General features: G+C 34.2%; 1 protein-coding gene across 1 annotated transcript in view; it reads right to left on the bottom strand.

The window, feature by feature from the left end:
- Positions 1-23,989, bottom strand: part of aldh4a1 (aldehyde dehydrogenase 4 family member A1) — a 54,430-nt gene extending 30,441 nt beyond the window's left edge. Inside the window, exons 1-7 of the mRNA XM_062965878.1 lie at positions 23,836-23,989; positions 13,646-13,742; positions 9,436-9,528; positions 4,961-5,008; positions 4,710-4,865; positions 1,782-1,931; positions 43-117 (exon numbers count right to left, since the gene is read on the bottom strand). Of these exons, the coding sequence (XP_062821948.1) occupies positions 43-117; positions 1,782-1,931; positions 4,710-4,865; positions 4,961-5,008; positions 9,436-9,528; positions 13,646-13,742; positions 23,836-23,876 (660 nt within the window). The 5' untranslated portion in view covers positions 23,877-23,989. The remainder of the gene's footprint in view (positions 1-42; positions 118-1,781; positions 1,932-4,709; positions 4,866-4,960; positions 5,009-9,435; positions 9,529-13,645; positions 13,743-23,835) is intronic.
- Between the last annotated feature and the right edge of the window lie 1,283 nt (positions 23,990-25,272).

The following is a 25,272-nucleotide window of genomic DNA, read 5'->3' as shown; positions in this document are numbered from 1 at the left end:
TCCTGGGAAGAATATTTTGAGAGGAATGAATGGGCTGCGTACCATCAAAGCGGGGGCCCCCGCCAGGTTCCCCCCGATGGCGGTGAAGTTGAAGGGAGACACGGCCGCCACGAAGCCCTAAAGCAGCGGGGAGAAAAGGCACGGTTAGCAGCCCGAAAGGCATCTCCGTGGATTTATAAGCATACATACATACAGATATCTTTCTGTATTTCAAACCCCGGCTCTGAAAGCAGAAAAGCAAATGCTGTAACGTGAAAATAGTAATCCAAATACTAGGTGAAAATAGTAGAAATAATATGATGTGAAAATAATAATTAAAATATGTGAAAATAATAATCTAAATAATACGATGTAAAATAGTAATCCCAATACTATGTGAAAATAATAGTAAAAACAATATGATGTGAAAATAATAATTAAAATATGTGAAAATACTAATCCAAATAATACGATGTAAAATAGTAATCCAAATACTATGTGAAAATAATAGTAGAAATAATATGATGTGAAAATAATAATTAAAATATGTGAAAATACTAATCCAAATAATACGATGTAAAATAGTAATCCAAATACTATGTGAAAATAATAGTAGAAATAATATGATGTGAAAATAATAATTAAAATATGTGAAAATACTAATCCAAATAATCTATATATATAAAAGAGTGATGGCATCATGGCGACCCACAAAACAACAAAACTACAGGCCCCCCAACCTCGAAATTTGACAACACAGCCCATCATCCACGCCTCTAGGTTGATACAACAAAAAAAAATAAAGTCCTAATTAGAGAGAGGGGAATGATTGCTTTTATCCAATTGCTGCCAGTTAGAAGGCTAAGCTCCTCCAACTTGGTCTCCTAGCAACCCAATAAAAAATAATAAAAAACACTAAAAATTAATACAATAAAATTCTATAATAACAGAAAATAACTAAAAATAATACAAGAAAATAATAAAATATAATAAATAAAAATATAACTTACAATAAAATTAATAAAAAATGCAAATAACGTCAAATAAAAATTACACAACAATTTTTAACCAATACCACCACCACTTTGCCACAGCAACGCGTGGCCGGGCACAGCTAGTATAATGTAAAATAGTAATCCAAATACTATGTGAAAATAATAGTAGAAACAATATGATGTGAAAATAATTAAAATATGTGTAAACCATCATCCAAATAATACAACGTAAAAATGTAATTTTTTACAATGTAAAAAAGTCATTTAAAAATGATGTGAAAGTAACTAAAATAATATAATGTCAAAGAATCATCTGAAATAATATAACGTAAAAATAATAATCCAATAATATAGTGTAAAAATATAATCAGAAAATAATACGATGTAAAAATGCAATTTCAAAAAAATTAAAAGAACGTGAAAATAATTAAAATAATATAACGTTAAAAGTCATCTGAAATAATGTAATGTAAAAATAATAATCCAATAATATAGTGTAAAAATATAATCAGAAAATAATAATCCAAATAAGGAGGAAGTTTACGAACAAAGAAAGCTCTTTGGAAGAGAGATGGAGCACAACCTCCAAAGATGCCGAAGATGGGGAAAGCCTATATCTACCCCTATCTGTGGTCTGTCTTATCATTGCTATAATCGGCATTGTTTGCTGCATATGTGTTCTGTGATCCTCCCTGAGTCCCCTTCAGAGTGAGGAGGGCGGAATATAAATACTGTAAATAATAAATAAATAAATGGCTGGAGACGGCCTCCTTGGCTCCTCCCCCTTCTTGGCTCCTCCCTTTTTACCTCCAGGCCCCGGTAGACCATGCGGTTGGTGCTGGGGGCCACGCTGAGCGGCTGCTCCCCTTCCAGCTCCAGGGCGTACTTGGCGTTGAAGCGGAAGAAGTCGATCAGCTCGGCCGCCGCGTCGATCTCCGCCTGGATGACCGTCTTCCCCTGCAGGGAAGGAAGGCAGGGGGTGGGCTAGATGGCCTTTGGGGACCCCTTCCAGCCCCAACATGAAGCTCATGGACTCTCCTTCCTTGGTGGTCTTCAAACACTTCCGCTTGCATTGGCGGAATGGGGCTGGACTAGATGATCTTTGGGGGACCCTTCCAATTTTACCTTGAAGTTTTTATGGACTCCCCTTCCTATTATTATTATTATTCTTATTATTATTATTGAGGTTGAGTTCTATCCGCTTGCATTGGCGGAATGGAGCTGGACTAGATGACCTTTGGGAGACCCTTCCAGTTTTACCTTGAAGTTTTTATGGACTCTCCTTCCTATTATTATTATTATTATTATTATTGAGATTGAGTTCTATCCGCTTGCATTGGCGGAATGGGGCTGGACTAGATGACCTTTGGGGGGCCCCTCCCAATTTTACCTTGAAGCTTTTATGGACTCTTCCTATTATTATTATTATTATTATTATTATTATTATTGAGATTGAGTTCTATCTGCTTGCATTGGCGGAACGGGGCTGGACTAGATGACCTTTGGGGACCCCTTCCAATTTTACCTTGAAGTTTTTATGGACTCTCCTTCCTATTTTTATTATTATTATTGAGATTGAGTTCTATCTGCTTGCATTGGTGGAACGGGGCTAGACTAGATGACCTTTGGGGACCCCTTCCAATTTTACCTTGAAGTTTTTATGGACTCTCCTTCCTGCGATTATTATTAATATTATTATTGAGATTGAGTTCTATCTGCTTGCATTGGCGGAACGGGGCTGGACTAGATGACTTTTGGGGGACCCTTCCAATTTTACCTTGAAGTTTTTATGGACTCTCCTTCCTATTTTTATTATTATTATTGAGATTGAGTTCTATCTGCTTGCATTGGCCGAATGGGGCTGGACTAGATGACCTTTGGGGTCCCCTTCCAATTTTACTTTGAAGTTTATATGGACTCTCCTTCCTGCTATTATTATTATTATTATTATTATTATTGAGATTGAGTTCTATCCGCTTGCTATTATTAATATTATTATTATTATTACTGAGATTGAGTTCTATCCGCTTGCATTGGCCGAACGGGGCTGGACTAGATGACCTTTGGGGGACCCTTCCAATTTTACCTTGAAGTTTATATGGACTCTCCTTCCTGCTATTATTATTATTATTATTATTATTATTATTGAGATTGAGTTCTATCCGCTTGCTGCTATTATTATTATTATTATTATTATTATTATTATTGAGGTTGAGTTCTATCCGCTTGCATTGGCGGAATGGGGCTGGACTAGATGACCTTTTAGGAACCTTCCAATTTTACCTTGAAGTTTTTATGGACTCTCCTTCCTATTATTATTAATATTATAATTGAGATTGAGTTCTATCCCCTTGCATTGGCGGAATGGGGCTGGACTAGATGACCTTTGGGGACCTTCCAATTTTACCTTGAAGTTTTTATAGACTCTCTTTCCTATTACTATTATTATTGAGATTGAGTTCTATCCGCTTGCTGCTATTTATTATTATTATTATTATTATTATTATTATTATTATTATTATTGAGATTGAGTTCTATCTGCTTGCATTGGCGGAATGGGGCTGGACTAGATGATCTTTTGGGTCCCCTTCCAATTTTACCTTGAAGTTTTTATGGACTCTCCTTTCTATTATTATTATTATTATTACTGAGATTGAGTTCTATCCGCTTGCTGCTATTATTATTATTATTATTATTGAGGTTGAGTTCTATCCGCTTGCATTGGTGGAATGGGGCTGGACTAGATGACCTTTGGGAGACCCTTCCAATTTTACCTTGAAGTTTTTATGGACTCTCCTTCCTATTATTATTAATATTATATTTGAGATTGAATTCTATCTGCTTGCATTGGCAGAATGGGGCTGGACTAGATGACCTTTGGGGGACCCTTCCAATTTTACCTTGAAGTTTTTATGGACTCTCCGTCCTATTATTATTATTATTATTATTATTATTATTATTATTATTATTATTATTGAGATTGAGTTCTATCTGCTTGCATTGGCAGAATGGGGCTGGACTAGATGATCTTTGGGGGACCCTTCCAATTTTACCTTGAAGTTTATATGGACTCTCCTTCCTGCTATTATTATTATTATTATTATTATTATTATTGAGATTGAGTTCTATTCGCTTGCTGCTATTGCTATTATTATTATTACTGAGATTGAGTTCTATTCGCTTGCTGCTATTACTATTATTATTATTGAGATTAAGTTCTATCCGCCTGCTGCTATTATTATTATTATTATTATTATTATTGAGATTGAGTTCTATCTGCTTGCTGCTATTGTTATTATTATTGAGATTGAGTTCTATCCGCCTGCTGCTATTATTATTATTATTATTATTATTATTATTGAGATTGAGTTCTATCTGCTTGCTGCTATTATTATTATTATTGAGATTGAGTTCTATCCGCTTGCTGCTATTATTATTATTATTGAGATTGAGTTCTATCTGCTTGCTGCTATTGTTATTATTATTGAGATTGAGTTCTATCCGCCTGCTGCTATTATTATTATTATTATTATTATTATTGAGATTGAGTTCTATCCGCTTGTGCTGGCGACATGGGGCCGGGCTAGATGACCTTTGGGGGACCCTTCCAATTTTACCTTGAAGTTTATATGGACTCTCCTTCCTATTATTATTATTATTATTGAGATTGAGATTGAGTTCTATCGCCTTGTGCTGGCGACATGGGGCCGGGCTAGATGTCCTTTGGGGTCTCACCTGCCCGACCATGGTCTTGGCCAGGAGTTCGGCCCTCCGGGGTCCGCTCAGGAGGTCGGCGGCCTTGAGGAAGACCTGTGCGCGGTCCTGAACGGGGCGCAGGTCCCACTCCCGCCGGGCGGCCACAGCGGCTTCGATGGCCCTGTCCAGCAGCGCCTGTTTCAGGAAAGGAAGCAGGAGATAGAACTAGAAATCCCAGGAGAGGAAGGGCACCGTCCGAGGCTGAGACTGTGCTGCCCTGGGAGCCTCACCTGATCCGCGTAGCAGTACTTGGCCACTTTGTGCGCATGGTTGAAGGGCTGCGGAGAGAGAACAGGGAAGGGATATACATTATAGATCTCCAATATCTATAATATACAACACAACATATAGCAGGGGTCCTCAAACTTTTTTAGAGGAGGGCCGGTTCATGGTCCCTGAAGCTGTTGAGGGGCCGAATTATCATTTGAAAAAAAATACGAACAAATTCCTATGCACACTGCACATGTCTTATTTGTAGTGCAAAACAAACCCCAATAACAACTATTTATGTATTTGCTACATTTATACCCCACCCTCTCTCACCCCGAAGGAGACTCAGAGCGGCTTACAAGTTGCATGTACATACAATATATAATATTATTGGCATAGCACAATATTAGCATTATATATTACTATATTGTCCTATACCACTATACTGTAATAGTATTAGTAATATTACATTTAATATATAATAGGTAAAGGTAAAGGTTTCCCCTGAGGTTAAGTCCAGTCGTGTCTGACTCTGGGGGTTGGTGCTCATCTCCATTTCTAAGCCGAAGAGCCGGCGTTGTCCATAGACACCTCCAAGGTCATGTGGCTATTGGCATGACTGCATGGAGCGCCGTTACTTTCCCGTCGGAGCGGTACCTATTGATCTACTCACAGTGGCATGTTTTCGAACTGCTAGGTTGGATATTATTATATCGTATAATTATTGGTATTATATTATATTACATTATAATATTAGTATCAATATTATATGTATACACAATATATTCAATTATTACCATAGCACCGTATTAGTAAATGAAAGAACAATACAATAAATAAAAACAATTTATCCAACATAAACCTATCAGGATTTCAATGGGAAGTCTGGGCCTGCTTCTGGCCAATGAGATAGTCAAGTTAAGTAGGATTGTTGGTATTGTGTGCCTTCAAGTAATTTCAGACTTTGGGTGAGGCAAAGTCTAAAACTAAGAGCGGGGGCCAGGTAAATTACCTTGGAGGGCCGCATCCGGCCCCCGGGCCTTAGTTTGGGGACCCCTGATATATAGCAATGATGGGCAACCTTTTGCACTTGGTGTGTCAAAATTCACCACAAAACCTAGCATGACGGGTGGCGTGTCACTTCGAGAGAAAAAACACCATAATTTCACAATATATATAGTTTAAATAACAAAATATATATACAGTAGAGTCTCACTTATCCAAGCTAAACGGGCCAGCAGAAGCTTGGATAAGCAAATATCTTGGATAATAAGGAGGGACTAAGGAAAAGCCTATTAAACATCAAATTAGGTTATGATTTTACAAATTAAGCACCAAAACATCATGTTAGACAACAAATTAGACAGAAAAAGCAGTTCAATACGCAGGAATGTTATGTTGTAATTACTGTATTTACAAATTTAGCACCAAAATATCATGACATATTGAAAACATTGACTACAAAAATGGCGTGGATAATCCAGAAGCTTGGATAAGCGAGGCTTGGATAAGTGAGACTCTACTGTATTATTAGTAATATTACATCTAATATATAATATATAATTAATATTATTAAATTGTCTTATTATCAGTATTATATCATAATACATTATCAATATTACATGTATATACAATATATTATATTATTATATATTACAGTAGTCTCGCTTATCCAACGTAAACGGGCCGGCAGAATGTTGGATAAGCGAATATGTTGGATAATAAGGAGAGATTAAGGAAAAGCCTATTAAACATCATATTAGGTTATGATTTTACAAATTAAGCACCAAAACATCATGTTAGACAACAAATTAGACAGAAAAAGCAGTTCAATACGCAGGAATGTTATGTTGTAATTGCTGTATTTACAAATTTAGCACCAAAATATTATGACATATTGAAAACATTGACTACAAAAATGGCATGGATAATCCAGAAGCTTGGATAAGCGAGGCTTGGATAAGTGAGACTCTACTGTAATTGTAATATATAACTAAATTTAATAAATCAAAAACTATTTACTACCATTATTTCCATGTATAATAATCTATGGTACCTCTTGCAATTGTAGTTTCAATGTAATCATGAATAATGAATAATATAATAATAATATTATAGTAATACAGTAGAGTCTCACTTATCCAAGCTAAACGGGCTGGCAGAAGCTTGGATAAGCGAATATCTTGGGTAATAAGGAGGGATTAAGGAAAAGCCTATTAAACATCAAATTAGGTTATGATTTTACAAATTAAGCACCAAAACATCATGTTAGACAACAAATTAGACAGAAAAAGCAGTTCAATATGCAGGAATGTTAAGTTGTAATTGCTGTATTTACAAATTTAGCACCAAAATATCATGACATATTGAAAACATTGACTACAAAAATGGCATGGATAATCCAGAAGCTTGGATAAGCGAGGCTTGGATAAGTGAGACTCTACTGTAATTGTAATATATAACTAAATTTAATAAATCAAAAACTATTTACTACCATTATTTCCATGTATAATAATCTATGGTACCTCTTGCAATTGTAGTTTCAATGTAATCATGAATAATGAATAATATAATAATAATATTATAGTAATACAGTAGAGTCTCACTTATCCAAGCTAAACGGGCTGGCAGAAGCTTGGATAAGCGAATATCTTGGATAATAAGGAGGGATGAAGGAAAAGCCTACTAAACATCAAATTAGGTTAGGATTTTACAAATTAAGCACCAAAACATCATGTTAGACAACAAATTTGACAGAAAAAGCAGTTGAATACGTAGTAATGTAATGTTGTAATTACTGTATTTACAAATTTAGCACTAAAATATCATGATATATTGAAAACATTGACTACAAAAATGGCTTGGATAATCCAGAAACTTGGATAAGCGAGGCTTGGATAAGTGAGACTCTACTGTAATATAATAATATACTACAATAATAATAGAATAATAATAGAATGATATATATATATATACACACACACACACACACATATAAAATATATAAATGTAATGTGCATAATTCCTATGGAGTAAACTACAAAACCACTGGACCAAATCACACCAAATTTGGCCACAAAAGATATAAGTCATCCAATCAATCTGCATGTGGCAGCGTGGCAGCAAAAATGGCTAGGCGTGTCAGTGCTGACACGCGTGTCATAGGTTGGCCAACACTGATATATAGCCACTATATCTCAAACATATATAATATATAATAAACATATCCAGTATATCCAATATGCCTAACATATATATATAATACAATATCTCTCTTACACATATATAATATAGATGCAATATATATCTCTAATATATATGTAAGATAATATCTCTCTCTCTCTCTCTATATATATATATATATATTACAATATATCTCATATATATATATATATACACACCCCGTATATACTCGAGTATAAGCCGACCCGAATATAAGCCGAGGCACCTAATTTTACCACAAAAAACTGGGAAAACAGTGACTCCGGTATAAGCCGAGAGTGGTAAATTTCAGAAATAAAAATAGATAAGCGAGTAAAATAATAAATGCAATAATAATAATAATAATAATAATAATAAGTTCAGAGTGAAATAATAAATGTATTAATAATAATAAAAATAGAGTAAAATAAATGTAATAGTAGCAACAATAATAGAGAAAAATAATAAATGTAATACAGTAGAGTCTCACTTATCCAAGCTAAACGGGCCGGCAGAAGCTTGGATAAGCGAATATCTTGGATAATAAAGTAGTTCAATACGCAGTAATGTTATGTCGTAATTACTGTATTTACGAATTTAGCACCAAAATATCACGTTATATTGAAAACATTGACAAAAAAAATGGCTTGGATAATCCAGAAGCTTGGATAAGCGAGGCTTGGATATGTGAGACTCTACTGTAATACTATAATAATAATAATAATAATAATAATAATAATAATAATAATAATAATAGAGAACAATAATAAATGTACCATATATTCTCAAGTAAAAGCTGACCCAAATATAAGCCAACCAGGACCCTCACCCGAGTATAAGCCGAGGGGGGCTTTTTCAGTCTTAAAAAAAGGGCTGAAAAACTAGGCTTATACTCGAATATATACAGTATATCCTATATCTCTAATATATAATGTATACAATATATATACACATTATATATATATATATATACCCACACACACACACACACATTTTATATATACATATATATACATTATATGTACATATGTGTGTGTATATATACATTACATTGCACACACATATATTATATTTTACACACACGCTCATACACCATCGCCTTCACAGCAATCCCTTTCTCAGGGAAAATCCAAAGTGTGAACTTTCTCATCTCAAGATGCGCAGCTCAGCCGCGTGATGCTGCAGCAACCAAGGCCAATCCCATTCCAGCCCTGGATTTCTAAGCGTTTGCTATTCAGAGAGAGGAGACTTATCTGACGAGGCTCCCAAGACAAGTCAGACCTGTGGAACTCACCGATACTTGATAGCGAATGTCCTGGGTCCAGACCTCCTCACCCCCGACCACACACGGGATGGCTTCCGTTCGGCCTTTGAGGTCCGCCAAGGCCTACGGAAAGGGAGAGACGAAAGGGAGATTCAGGCCAGGAGCCGGGTGGCCATCTATCGGGAGGGATCGGGTGGTGCTGAAAGGGGTTGGACTGGATGGCCTTTGGGGTTCCCTTCCAACTCTAGCATATTATTATTATACTAATATAATATTAATTATAGTGTTGTGGTATTGATAGTACAATATTATTATTTATTATATTATTATAATGATATAATAATACTAGCTGTGCCCGGCCACGCGTTGCTGTGGCAAAATGGTGGTGGTATTGGTTAAAAATTGTTGTGTAATTTTTATTTGACGTTATTTGTATTTTTTAATTAATTTTATTGTAAGTTATCTTTTTATTTATTATATTTTATTATTTTATTGTATTATTTTTAGTTATTTTCTGTTATTATAGTATTTTATTGTATTAACTTTTTAGTGTTTTTAATTATTTTTAGTGGTTTTTATTATTTTTTATTGGGTTGCTAGGAGACCAAGTTGGAGGAGCTTAGCCTTCTAAATGGCAGCAATTGGATAAAAGCAATTATTCCTCTCCCTCTAATTAGGACTTTATTTTTCTTTTCTTTTTGTTGTATCAACCTAGAGCCGTGGATGATGGGTTGTGTTGTCAAATTTCGAGGTTGGGGGGGCCTGTAGTTTTGTTGTTTTGTGGGTCGCCATGATGCCATCACTCTTTTATATATATAGATTATATTTCCTACATTACAGCTTGCATGGCTATCTGTCAGGAGGGATCGAATGGTGCCAAAGGGGGTTGGACTGGATGGCCTTTGGGGTTCCCTTCAATCTCTAGGATATTATTATTAATATAATATAATCTATATATATAATACATATTATAGTAGTATAGTATATAGTTATTTATTATTATATTATATATATAAAATGGCCATCTATTGGATGGCCATCTATTGGGATGGATTGGATGGTGCCTGCCTTTACAGAAGAAGCGGGTTGGACTGGATGACCCTTGGGATTCCCTTCCAACTCTAGGATATTATTATTTATACTAATATAATATTAATTATAGTGTTGTGGTATAGATAGTACATTATTATTATTATATTATTATAATGATATAATAATATTATATTTCCTAAATTACAGCTTGTGTGGCTATCTGTCAGGAGGGATCGAATGGTGCCAAAGGGGGTTGGACTGGATGGCCTTTGGGGTTCCCTTCCATCTCTAGGATATTATTATTAATACAATATAATCTATATATAGTAGTATAGCATAGATAGTATATAATTATTTATTATTATATTATATATATAATGGCCATCTATTGGATGGCCATCTATTGGGATGGATTGGATGGTGCCTGCCTTTACGGAAGAAGCGGGTTGGACTGGATGACCCTTGGGGTTCCCTTCCAACTCTAGGATGTTATTATTATACTAATATAATATTAATTATAGTGTTGTGGTATAGAAAGTACATTATTATTATATTATTATTATAATGATATAATAATATTATATTTCCTACATTACAGCTTGTGTGGCTATCTGTCAGGAGGGATCGAATGGTGCCAAAGGGGGTTGGGACTGGATGGCCTTTGGGGTTCCCTTTCAACTCTAGGATATTATTATTATATTAATGTAACATTATTATATTATACTAATTATAATGTTATATTATATTAAATTTTAGAGCTTGCATGGCCATCTGTTGGGAGTTATTGGACTGTGACTTTCTTTATGGCAGAAGGACTCTAGGATATTATTATTATTATTATTATTATTTTAATATATTATAGTATTATACTGCAGATATATTATATTATAATATTATATTAGAGCTTGGATGGCCATCCAATATATTACATTGTATGATATTATATTCTAGCTTGGATGGCTATCCATTGGGAGGGATCAGATGGTGCCTTCCTTTACGGCGGAAGGGGGTTGGACTGGATGGCCCTTGGGGTTCCCTTTCAACTCTAGGATATTATTATTTTAATGTAATATTATAGTATTATAGTAGAAACAATATATTAATATTATATTTATTATATTATATTATATTATATTATATTATATTATATTATATTACAGCTTGGATGGCCATCTGTCAAGAGGGATCAGATGTTACCGAAGGGGGTTGGACTGGATGGCCCTTGGGGTCCTCTTCCAACTCTAGGATATTATTATAGTAATGATATTATTATTATAGTATTATTATATATTATTATTATAGTATTTATTTATTTATTTACTATATTTATATCCTGCCCCTCTCACCCCGAAGGGGACTCAGAGTGGCTTACAAATAAAATTTACATACAATATTATATTATTAGCATAGTACAATACTGGCAATAAATTATTATATTGTACTGTATCAATATATTGTAATATTATTAGTAATATTACATGTAAAACATAATATATAATTAATATTATTCTATTGTATTATTAGTATTATATCATGTTACAATATAATATTATGAATATTATATGTATATACAATATGTTATAATTATGTATTATATTATATACGACATATATATATATATATATATAACACTATAGTATTATAGTGTAGTTAGTATAATATAATTATTTATTATATTATATATGAATTATATATTATATTATCTTAGAGGTGGGATTGCCATCTGTCGGGAGTGATCAGATGGTGCCTTCCTTTCAGGCAGAAGAGGGTTGGACTGGATGGCCCTTGGGGTTCCAATGCTAGTCCCCACGGGGAGATGGTGGCGGGGTATACATAAAGTTTTATTATTATTATTATTATTATTATTATTATTATTATTATTATTATTATTTATTCTCTATGACAACCTTTTGCGCTTGGTGTGTCAAAATTCACCAAAAAAACCTAGCATGACTTGGGTGGTGTGCCACTTTGAGAAAAAAACCCCATAATTTCACAATATGTATAGTTTAAATAACAAAAATATATAATTGTAATATATAACTGTATTTAATAAATCAAAAACTATTTACTACCATTATTTCCATGTACAACAATCTATGGGACCTCGTACAGTTTCCACGCTGATTTCTCTATTCTAGTTGCAATGCAGTCATGAATAATAAATAATATAATAATATAATAGTAATAATATGATAATATACTACAATAATAATAGAATAGAATGATATACAGTAGAGTCTCACTTATCCAAGCTAAACGGGCCGGCAAAAGCTTGGATAAGCGAATATCCGAGTCCCCGTTGGGGAGATGGTGGCGGGGTATAAATAAAGTTTTATTATTATTATTATTATTATTATTATTATTATTATTATTATTAATAAGGAGGGATTAAGGAAAAGCCTATTAAACATCAAATTAGGTTTGATTTTACAAATTAAGCACCAAAACATCATGTTACACAACAAATTGGACAGAAAAAATCGTTCAATGTGCAGTAATGTTATGTTGTAATTACTGTATTTATGAATTTAGCACCAAAATATCATGATATATTGAAAACATTGACTACAAAAATGGCTTGGATTATCCAGAGGCTTGGATAAGCGAGGCTTGGATTAGTGAGACTCTACTGTAATTGTAATATATAACTGTATTTAATAAATCAAAAACTATTTACTACCATTATTTCCATGTACAACAATCTATGGTACCTCGTACAGTTTCCACGCTGATTTCTCTATTCTAGTTTCAATGCAGTCATGAATAATAAATAATATAATAATATAATAGTAATAATATGATAATATACTACAATAATAATAAAATAATAATAGATATTATATTATATTATATATGTGTGTGTGTACGTGCATAATTCCCATGGAGTAAACAACCAAACCACTGGACCAAATCACACCAAATTTGGCCACAAAAGACATAGTCATCCAATCAATCTGCATGCGGCAGCGTGTCAGCAAAAATGGCTAGGCGTGTTCATGCTGACACGCGTGTCATAGGTTGGCCATCACTGCTCTATGATGATGATGGTGATTATTATGAATCAAGGGCCGGACGGCCCTCTCTCAGGAAGGATCGAGTGGTCCCTTCCAACTCTAACATTCTATGCTTCTATGATGATGACGGGCGAATGGCCCTCTGTCGGGAGGGATCGGGTGGTGTTCTTCAAGGGCTTTGGGGTCCGTACCTTCTGCAGGGCGTCTCTCTCGGGGCTTCCACGCGCAAAGGCCAAAATGGGCTCGTTGGCCACCTCGAGGGCGGCGGGGCGGTGTTGCCATCGCAGCCTAGAAGGGAAAAGAGGGATTATTTTGGCATCACGAGGACGGTCCCATTTGTTTGTGGGTCCCCCCCCCCCCTTCAGTAAAGGAGGCCCAGACATGGCCCTTCTTCTGAAATAGAAAACCCGCCTGCCGGACTCCCATCCAAGGGCCATCCCAGGCCGGCCCTGCTTAGCATCCAAGATCCATTGGAGCTTCAGTGACATTTAAGGGCATTGAGGCCCTATGTTCCCCACTCCTTTGTCTTTGCAATAATTACCAAGTCTTATAAGGACAATAATAATAGGATCTTACATTATTATTATTATTATTATTATTATTATTATTATTCAGCAGGACCTATAATAATAATAATGTAAGACCCTATTATTATTATTATTATTATTATTATTATTATTATTATTATTATACTATAAGACTTGGTAATAGGATCTTGCATTATTATTATTATTATGCAGCAAAACCAATAATAATAATAATAATAATAATAATAATAATAATACAGTAGAGTCTCACTTATCCAAGCCTCGCTTATCCAAGCCTCTGGATAATCCAAGCCATTTTTGTAGTCAATGTTTTCAATATATCGTGATATTTTGGTGCTAAATTTGTAAATACAGTAATTACAACATAACATTACTGCGTATTGAACTACTTTTTCTGTCAAATTTGTTGTCTAACATGATGTTTTGGTGCTTAATTTGTAAAATCATAACCTAATTTGATGTTTAATAGGCTTTTCCTTAATCCCTTCTTATTATCCAAGATATTCGCTTATCCAAGCTTCTGCCGGCCTGTTTAGCTTGGATAAGTGAGACTCTACTGTAATAGTAATAATAATGTAAGGCCCTATTATTATGCTACAAGACTTGGTAATAATCGGGTCTTACATTATTATTATTATTATTATTATTATTATTATTATGCAGCAGGACCTATAATAATAATAATGTAAGACCCTATTATTATACTATAAGACTTGGTAATAGGATCTTGCATTATTATTATTATGCAGCAAAACCAATAATAATAATAATAATAATAATAATAATAATAATAATAATAATAATAGTAATAATAATGTAAGGCCCTATTATTATGCTATAAGACTTGGTAATAATAGGGTCTTACATTATTATTATTATTATTATGCAGCAAAACCAATAATAATAATAATAATAATAGTAATATTAATGTAAGGCCCTATTATTATGCTATAAGACTTGGTAATAATAGGGTCTTACATTATTATGCAGCAAGACCAATAATAATAATAATAGTAATAATAATGTAAGGCCCTATTATTATGCTATAAGACTTGGTAATAATAGGGTCTTACATTATTATTATTATGCAGCAAGACCTATAATAATAATAATAATAATAATAATAATAATAATAATAATAATAATAGATTGTTTTATATGAATTGTTATTGTTTTATATGAATTGTTGTTTTTACATTGTTTTTAGGCATTGAATTTTTGCCTATTTACTGTAAGCCGCTTTGAGTCTCCTAGGAGAGAAAGGCGTGGTAAAAGTAATGTAAATAAATAAATAAATAAATAAATAAATTAAATAATAATAATAATACAGTAGAGTCTCACTTATCCAACGTAAACGGGCCAGCAGAACATTGGATAAGCGAATATGTTGGATAATAAGGAGAGATTAAGGAAAAGCCTATTAAACATCAAATTAGGTTATGATTTTACAAATGAAGCACCAAAACATCATGTTATACAACAAATTTGACAGAAAATGTAGTTCAATATGCAGTAATGTTATGTTGTAATTACTGTATGTATGAATTTAGCACCAAAATATCACGATATATTGGAAACATTGACTACAAAAATGTGTTGGATAATCCAGAACGTTGGATAAGCGAGTGTTGGATAAGTGAGACTCTACTGTAATGTAAGACCCTATAATAATAATTATTATTATACTATAGGACCCTATTATTATTATTGTGTTGTCGAAGGCTTTCATGGCCGGGATCACAGGGTCGTTGTATGTCTTTCAGGCTGTGTGGCCATGTTCCAGAAGTATTCTCTCCTGACGTTTCGCCCACATCTATGGCAGACATCCTCAGAGGTTGTGAGGTATGGATAAACTAGGTAAGGAAAGGAAAGAATATATATCTGTGGAGAGTCGAGGGTGTGGCAATGTGGCAAAATTATTATTATTATTATTATACTGTAAGACTTGGTAATAATAGGGTATATTATTATTATTATTATTATTATTATTATTATTATTATTATTATTATTATTATTATTATTATTATGCAGCAAGACCTATAATAATAATATAATAATAATCTAAGACCCTATTATTATTATTATGCTATAAGACTTGGTAATAATAGGGTCGTACATTATTATTATTATTATTATTATTATTATTATTATTATTATTATTATTACAGTAGAGTCTCACTAATCCAAGCCTCGCTTATCCAAGCCTCTGGATAATCCAAGCCATTTTTGTAGTCAATTTTTTCAATATATCATGATTTTTTAGTGCTAAATTCATAAATACAGTAATTACTACTTAGCATTACTGCATATTGAACTACTTTTTCTGTCCAATTTGTTGTTTAACAGGATGTTTTGGTGCTTAATTTGTAAAATCATAACCTAATTTGATGTTTAATAGGCTTTTCCTTAATCCCTCCTTATTATCCAAGTTATTCGCTTATCCAAGCTTCTGCCGGCCCGTTTATGTTGGATAAGTGAGACTCTAATGTAGTAGCAACAATAATAGAGAAAAATAATAAATGTAATAATACCAATAATCATAGAGAAAAATAATAAATGTAATAATACCAATAATCATAGAGAAAAATAATAAATGTAATAATACCAATAATCATAGAGAAAAATAATAAATGTAATAATACCAATAATCATAGAGAAAAATAATAAATGTAATAATACCAATAATCATAGAGAAAAATAATAAATGTAATAATACCAATAATCATAGAGAAAAATAATAAATGTAATAATACCAATAAAATCGTAACCTAATTTGATGTTTAATAGGCTTCTCCTTAATCTCTCCTTGGATAAGTGAGACTCTACTGTATTATTATTATTATGCAGTAAGACCTATTAAGGAGGCCCCGATGGCGCAGCGGGTTAAACCGCTGAGCTGCTGAATTTGCTGACCGAAAGGTTTGTGGTTCAAATCCAGGGAGCGGGGTGAGCTCCCGCTGCCAGCCCCAGCTTCTGCCAACCTAGCAGTTCAAAAACATGTAAATGTGAGTAGAATAATAAGAACCGCTCCAGCGGGAAGGTAGTGGTGCCCCATGCAGTCATGCCAATGGCCACATGACCTTGGAGGTGTCTAAGGACAACGCCGGCTCTTCGGCTTAGAAATGGAGATGAGCACCAACCCCCAGAATCAGGCACAACTGGACTTAATGTCTGGGGAAAACCTTTATCTTTTAAGACCTATTATTATTATTATTATTATTGACACAACAACGTTGTATGACACAGCAAACAAGATAGACATGCTGGATTTCGTTTCACAAAACCACAAGTCGAACACTTCCCAAGTGTCTAGGACTGTGTGAAGTATTTTCGGATGATGCGTGCAGATCCCAGCAGGGTGGCCTTTTGCAGTTGGCAGATCGTAATTTTGTCAATGTCTATTGTTTCCAAATGCCGGCTGAGATCTTTTGGCACGGCACCCAGTGTGCCCATCACCACCGGGACCACCTGCACTGGTTTCTGCCAGAGTCTTTGCAGTTCCATCTTGAGGTCCTGAGAGCGGCTGAGTTTTTCCTGTTGTTTTTCGTCAATGCGACTGTCACCTGGGATGGCGACATCCATGATCCAAACCTTTTTCTTTTCCACAACTGTGATGTCTGGTGTGTTGTGTTCCAGAACTTTGTCAGTCTGGATTCGGAAGTCCCACAGTATCTTTGCGTGTTCATTTTCCAAGACTTTTGCAGGTTTGTGATCCCACCAGTTCTTTGCTGCTGGCAGGTGGTACTTGAGGCATAAGTTCCAATGGATCATTTGGGCCACATAATTGTGCCTCTGTTTGTAGTCTGTCTGTGCAATTTTCTTACAGCAGCTGAAGAGATGATCCATGGTTTCGTCAGCTTCCTTGCACAGTCTGCATTTTGGGTCATCAGCTGATTTTTCGATCTTGGCCTGAATGGCCTTTGTCCTGATGTCTTGCTCCTGGGCTGCAAGGATCAGGCCTTCTGTCTCCTTCTTCAGGGTCCCATTCGTGAGCCAGAGCCAGGTCTTCTCCTTCTCAGCTTTTCCTTCAATTTTGTCAAGGAACTTTCCATGCAGTGTTTTGTTGTGCCAGCTGTCAGCTCTAGTTTGTAGTGCAGTTTTCTTGTACTGGTTTTTTGTCTGTTGTGCTTTGAGGAGTTTCTGATTTTTGACTTCAATCAAAGCAGGTTCTTCACTTTGCTTTACATTTTCTGCCAGGGCATGTTCTTCTTCTTTGACTGCTTATTATTATTATTATTATTATTATTATTATTATTATTATTATACTTTCCAAGCTGAATGAAACGGCCGTGTGTGTCAAGAGAGGGTGTGTTTGCTTTTCCTAATGCTCTTTATGGCCGGCTATCTCGCTCCGATAAGGCCTGAGCTGTCATTACTTCTGATTCGGCTGGGACTTGTTTCTCAGGCGGCAACGCCAAGCGTGATAAGGGCTGATAAGGAGGATTGTGATGGGAAGTCCATTAGGAGTCAATTCCCCAAAAGAGATAGAGAACAGTGAACTCCATGGGAATTTTTACATGTCTTTTAATGGTTTCTATTATTAGTATTATTATTTTTATCTGGGTCAAGCCCAGATACAAACAATAACAATATAAGAACACCAAATGAAGAAAAGACATGCATAATTATAAAATTTAAACATTAACATATAACGATAAAATAGCAGACTAATAAAACATGATTTAAACATGGAAAAGTTATAAAAACAGACTGAGTAAAGTAATAATAATAATAATAATAATGATAATGGCGTGTTACAGTATAATAATAACAATATTATAATACAGTAATGGGTGTTACTGTGTAATAATAATAATAATAATAATAATAATAATAATAATAATAATAATAGGATATTACTATATACAGTAGAGTCTCACTTATCTAACACTCGCTTATCCAACATTCTGGATTATCCAACGCTAAATTCGTAAATACAGTAATTACTACATAGCATTAATGTGTATTGAACTACTTTTTCTGTCAAATTTGTTGTATAACATGATGTTCTGGTGCGTAATTTGTAAAATCATAACATAATTTGATGTTTAATAGGCTTTTCCTTAATCCCACCTTATTATCCAAGATATTCGCTTATCCAAGCTTCTGCCGGCCCATTTAGCTTGGATAAGTGAGACTCTACTGTATTATTAAAATAGTTCTCATGTTTAAAGCATTGCTTTTAAAGCATTCTTAGCCACTTTGGGTTTCCTTTAGGAAAGGAATGCAGCAGAATAATAACAACAATGTCTTACAATGTAATAATAATAATAGTAATAATAATAACTTTCGTTTTATACCCCGCCTCCACCACCCCGAAGGGGCTTGGGGTGGCTTACATGGGGTCAAGCCCAGATAAAAACAATAACAATATAAAACCATCAAATGAAGAAATTTCATAATTATAAAATTGCATATATGCAAAAATGCATAATTATAAAATTTAAACATTACCATATAACGATAAAATAGCAAACTAATAAAACAGGATTTAAACATGGAAAGGTTATAAAAACAGACTGAGTAAAGTAATAATAATAATAATAATAATAATAGTAGGATATTACTATATAATAATAATAGTATGTTACAATATAATAATAATAATAGGTTTTACTCTATGATAATAATAGGGTCTGACTATATAATAATAACAATAATAATACGAAATCCAGCATGTCTTTCTTGTTTGCTGTGACATACTGTGGGGTTGTGTCAATAATAATAATAATAATAATAATAGGTCTGGGTTGCTGTGAGTTTTCCAAGCTGTCATGCAGTTTCAAAGCATGGCTGCTAATAATAAGACCTTACAATATTATTATTATAGGTGTTACTGTATAATAACAACAACAGCAACAACAATAATAAGGTCTTACAGTATTATTATTATTATTATTACTATTATAATGTCTTATAAAAATATAGTAGTAGTAATAATAATGTTATTATTATTATTATTATTATTATTATTAATAGGTCTGGGTTGCTGTGAGTTTTCCAAGCTGTCATGCAACTTCAAAGCATGGCTGCTAATAATAAGGCCTTATAATATTATTATTATAGGTGTTACTGTATAACAACAACAACAACAATAATAAGGTCTTATATTATTATTATTATTATTATTATTATTATTATTATTATTATTATTATTATTATTATAAGGTCTTATCATATTGTAGTAGTAGTAGTAGTAATAATGTTAGTATATAATAATAATAATAATAATAATAATAGGGTGTTGCAGTATAATAATAACAATGCTAATAATAGGGTGTAACAGAATAATAATATGGATTTTTACTGCGTAATAACAACAACAGTGGGGTCAACATGAAGTCGCCACGCAAATAAAATAAATGGAAAAATCCAATATCTGTGCTGAAAGTGAACTCAAAGCCGCTTCAAAGCCTGTCCATCTCCCACCAAAGGTTTTGCAAATTTCCTTTGAGCACAAAGTTGGGCAAAACTTTTCCGCTGCGTGACCGCATTCCAGGCACGACTCTCACCTACATTTCCGACCCTTTCCGAGAGTCACATTCTCAAAATGTTTTTTTTTTTTTTCCTCCCAAAGTATTTGGAACTAATATAAGAAGGCAGTTTGGGGAAATTCCAGAGACCCGGGTTCGAATCCCCGTTGGGGTCACACTCTCTCAGCCTCAGAGCAAGCTTCCTCAGAATCGCCCTTGCCATGCAACTCAAATTGCCATGCAACTCAGATATTATTATTATTATTATTTATTATTACACTAAATATAAAATATTGTACTAAATATAATAAATAATACTACTAAACAAAATAACACTAAATACACTAAATATAATATAATACTAAATATAATAATACTAATTCTAAATATATTAATAATATAATAAATACGCTAATTTAAAACGTATTAATAATAATAATACATATTATTATACTAAATATAATAAATAATAATAGTAAATACAGTAGAGTCTCGCTTATCCAATGTTCTGGGTTATCCAACGCATTTTTGTAGTCAATGTTTTCAATACATCGTGATATTTTGGTGCCAAATTCGTACAGTAATTACTACATAGCATTACTGCGTATTGAACTACTTTTTCTGTCAAATTTGTTGTATAACATGATGTTTTGGTGCTTAATTTGTACAATCATAACCTAATTTGATGTTTAATAGGCTTTTCCTTAATGCCTCCTTATTATCCAACATATTTGCTTATCCAACATTCTGCTGGCCTGTTTATGTTGGATAAGTGAGACTCTACTGTAATAGTAAATATACTAATAATAATAGCACTAAATATACGAATACTAAATATAATAATATAATGGGTTGCTGTGAATGTGAAGGGCTGTCTGGCCATGTTCCAGCAGCATTCTCTCCTGACGTTTCACCCACGTCTATGGCAGGCATCTTTAGAGATTATGAGGTCTGTTGGAAACTTGGCAAATGGGGTATTTATTTCTTAATTAGCATTGAATGGCCCTGCAGCTTCAAAGCCTGGCTGCTTCCTGCTTGGGGAGGAATCCTTTGTTGGGAGGTGTTAGCTGGCCCTGATTGCTCTTCCGGTGTGCTTTCGGAGAGTAAATGTTCTATGCTACTCCCCCCCAATATTTATCCTCTAGACTGGTTCACTATCTGATGTCCCGTCCCTCGAGGTTTTTATTCTGATCCCTTTCTCACCCAGAGTTTTAATTTTTAATCTAGTTTTTAAATGTAGTGTTCATGCGGCCCGCTCTTGTTATATTGCTGTTTTGATCTTATGTTGTACTGTTTATTTTATGTAATGTATTATTTAATTGTATTATGTTATGGTTATATTGTATTGTCTTGGGCATGGCCCCATGTAAGCCGCCCCGAGTCCCCATTGGGGAGATGGTGGCGGGGTATAAATAAAGTTTTATTATTATTATTATTATTATTATTATTATTATTATTATTATTATTATTATTGCTTCCTGTCTGGAATTCCCCTGATTTCTGAGTATTGTTCTTTATTTAACTGCCCTGATTTTAGAGATTTTTTTTAAAATACTGGTAGCCAGATTTTGTTCATTTTCATGGTTTCCTCTTTTTCTGTTGAAATTGTCCACCTGCTCCTTGTGGATTTGACCTCCCAACCAAGGATTAAACCAAGGCAGGCAGGAAGCAGCCAGGCTTTGAAGCTACAAGGCTATTCAATGCCAGTGCCAACATTCACACTTGCCCAACGCAGACAACAGTTCTTTCTTCCACCCTGGACATTATTCCACATACAGTAGAGTCTCGCTTATCCAACGTAAATGGACTGGCAGAACGTTGGATAAGTGAATATGTTGGATAATAAGGAGAGATTAAGGAAAAGCCTATTAGGTTATGATTTTACAAATTAAGCACCAAAACATCATGTTTTACAACAAATCGACAGAAAAAGTAGTTCAATACGCAATAATGTTATGTTGTAATTACTGTATTTACGAATTTAGCACCAAAATATCACGATGTATTGGAAAACATTGACTACAAAAATGGCTTGGATTATCCAGAACCTTGGATAAGCGAGACTGGGATAAGTGAGGCTTGGATAAGTGAGACTCTACTGTAATAGGAAGGAGAGTCCATAAAAACTTCAAGGTAAAATTGGAAGGTTCCCCCAAAGGTCACGGTGTATTGAAAACATTGACTACAAAAATGCGTTGGATAATCCAGAATGTTGGATAAGTGAGTCTTGGATACGTGAGACTCTACTGTATATATAAACCCCACTTGCTTAGTTTCCAACAGACCTCACAACCTCTGAGAATGCTTGCCATAGATGCAGGCGAAACGTCAGGAGAGAATGCTTCTGGAACATGGCCAGGCAGCCCAGAGAACTCATAGCAACCCAATAAAAAGAGAAAATATAATGTATTAAAATAATACATAAAAATAATATAATAATATAAATAATAAAATAAATACAGTAGAGTCTCACTTATCCAACGTAAACGGGCCGGCAGAATGTCGGATAAGCGAATATGTTGGATAATAAGGAGAGATTAAGGAAAAGCCTATTAAACATCAAATTAGGTTATGATTTTACAAATTAAGCACCAAAACATCATGTTATACAACAAATTTGACAGAAAAAGTAGTTCAATACACAGTAATGCCATGTAGTAATTACTGTATTTACGAATTTAGTACCAAAATATCATGATGTATTGAAAGCATTGACTACAGAAATGCCTTGGATAATCCAGAACGTTGGATAAGCGAGTTTTGGATAAGTGAGACTCTACTGTATATATAAACCCCACGTGCCTAGTTTCCAACAGACCTCACCACCTCTGAGGATGCCTGCCATAGATGTGGGCGAAACGTCAGGAGAGAATGCTTCTGGAACATGGCCAGGCAGCCCAGAGAATTCATAGCAACCCAATAAAAAGAGAAAATATAATGTATTAAAATAATAAATGAAAATAATATACTAAAATAAATAATAATAAAATAATATAAAATAATAAAATAAATAATAATAATATAATAAAATAAATAATAAAATAAAATAATTAATACAATAAAATAAATAATAATAAAATAATATAAAATAATAAAATGAATAATAATAAAATATAAAATAATAAAATAAATAATAATGTAATAAAATAAATAATAATATAATAAAATAAATAATAAAATAAAATAAATAATAAAATAAATATAATAAAATAAAATAAATAAAAATAATAAAATAAATAAAAATAATAAAATAAGTAAAAATAATAAAATATAAAAATAATGGCGAGTGGCTCATTTCAAAGGGAGACCCGGGATCCACTTTGCAAAGGGATCTGTTCTCAATCCAACCCCAGGCTCACCCCACTTTGGGGAGACTCCTCCGCAGGACAGGCAGCCACATCTTGCTCTTCTTTCCTTCTTTCCTTCCTTCGAGTTTTAGCAGAGCCGAGCACGCCTCTAGCTCTGAACTTGGGCCGAACCACTGCCCAGAGAAAAAGGGGGGAGCTTTTTCCTTTTTGCCCTGTTTGCAGCCTCTCTAGACACACTCTCTGTATATCTGTGTTGCAACCTATATACTCTCTATGTGTGTGTGTGTATTGTGTATATATATATATATATACATTGTATATCTAGTATCCCTGCAAATATGTGTGCAAGATTTTTGCATCCATCACCCACTTCTCTCCAGGCTCCTTCGTCTCCCCCCAAAACAAGGCGCCACTTGGTCTCTCCCGCGCTTCTTCTTCTAGGGAAGGGGCGGGACCCGCCTCAGCCAATGGCCGCGCTCCTCGCCCCTCCTCCCGTCCAATCAGGCGCCGCCTCCTCCTAGTGCCAGCCCCGGGGAAGGAATTTAAAGGGAAAGGCTCCTGATTTTGCAGAATCAGCCTCATAGGAAAGCAATAGCCAGCCTGCAAAGAATTGAGAGGCAATGGGCAACAGAAGCTAGCATGGCTTGGGACACATTTAATATCGGGTTGTTGTATGTCTTTCGGGCTGTGTGGCCATGTTCCAGAAGCATTCTCTCCTGACGTTTTGCCCACATCTATGGCAGGCATCCTGCCATAGATGTGGGCGAAACGTCAGGAGAGAATGCTTCTGGAACATGGCCACACAGCCCGAAAGACATACAACAACCCTGTGATCCTGGCCATGAAAGCCTTCGACAACACATTTAATATCCTTTGCATTCATTTGCATTATTTTTTTTTCTAATTTATGATTGCAAAAATAGTTTTGCAAAGACCCAGTCCTTCTCTGCATCCTTTGAGGTCCCAAATCTGAGCAATTAATTTAAAAAAAAACCTCTAAAATCCAATAATGGGATTTTACTGGGATAATTGTTTTATTGCTTTGTTTACTGTTGTTTGTTTGTTTTATCGGGCCAGGCCCCCATGTAAGCCGCCCCGAGTCCCTTCAGGGAGATTGGGCGGGGTATAAAAATAAAGTTGTTATTATTATTATTATTAATGCATCTCCAATAACAGTCCCGTATTTACGCCTCTTCCAGCACCCTGAAGGCGTTGACAATTTGGATAATTCTCCCCTCCTGATGATTTTGACAAAATAGCACTTTGGCCCAGGTTTTTTCTAGATTTTATCCAAGATTTTACCATTTGTTCTTGAATGTGATTTTATGACTGGTTTTTATTGTTATTATTTGTTTGTATTGCTTTGTTTTTATTGTGGACTGAGCTTGGCCGCATGTAAGCCGCTCCGAGTCCCTTTGGGGAGATGGGGCGGGGTATAAAAATAAAATTATTAGTATTATTATTATTATTAAAATCAGGACTCAAAAG

This window comes from Anolis carolinensis, unplaced genomic scaffold, assembly GCF_035594765.1.
Source record: "Anolis carolinensis isolate JA03-04 unplaced genomic scaffold, rAnoCar3.1.pri scaffold_15, whole genome shotgun sequence".
Taxonomy (NCBI): Eukaryota; Metazoa; Chordata; class Lepidosauria; order Squamata; family Dactyloidae; genus Anolis; species Anolis carolinensis.
The sequence above is the reverse complement of the archived record's forward strand: the minus strand, read 5'-3'. Positions and strand labels throughout refer to the sequence as shown.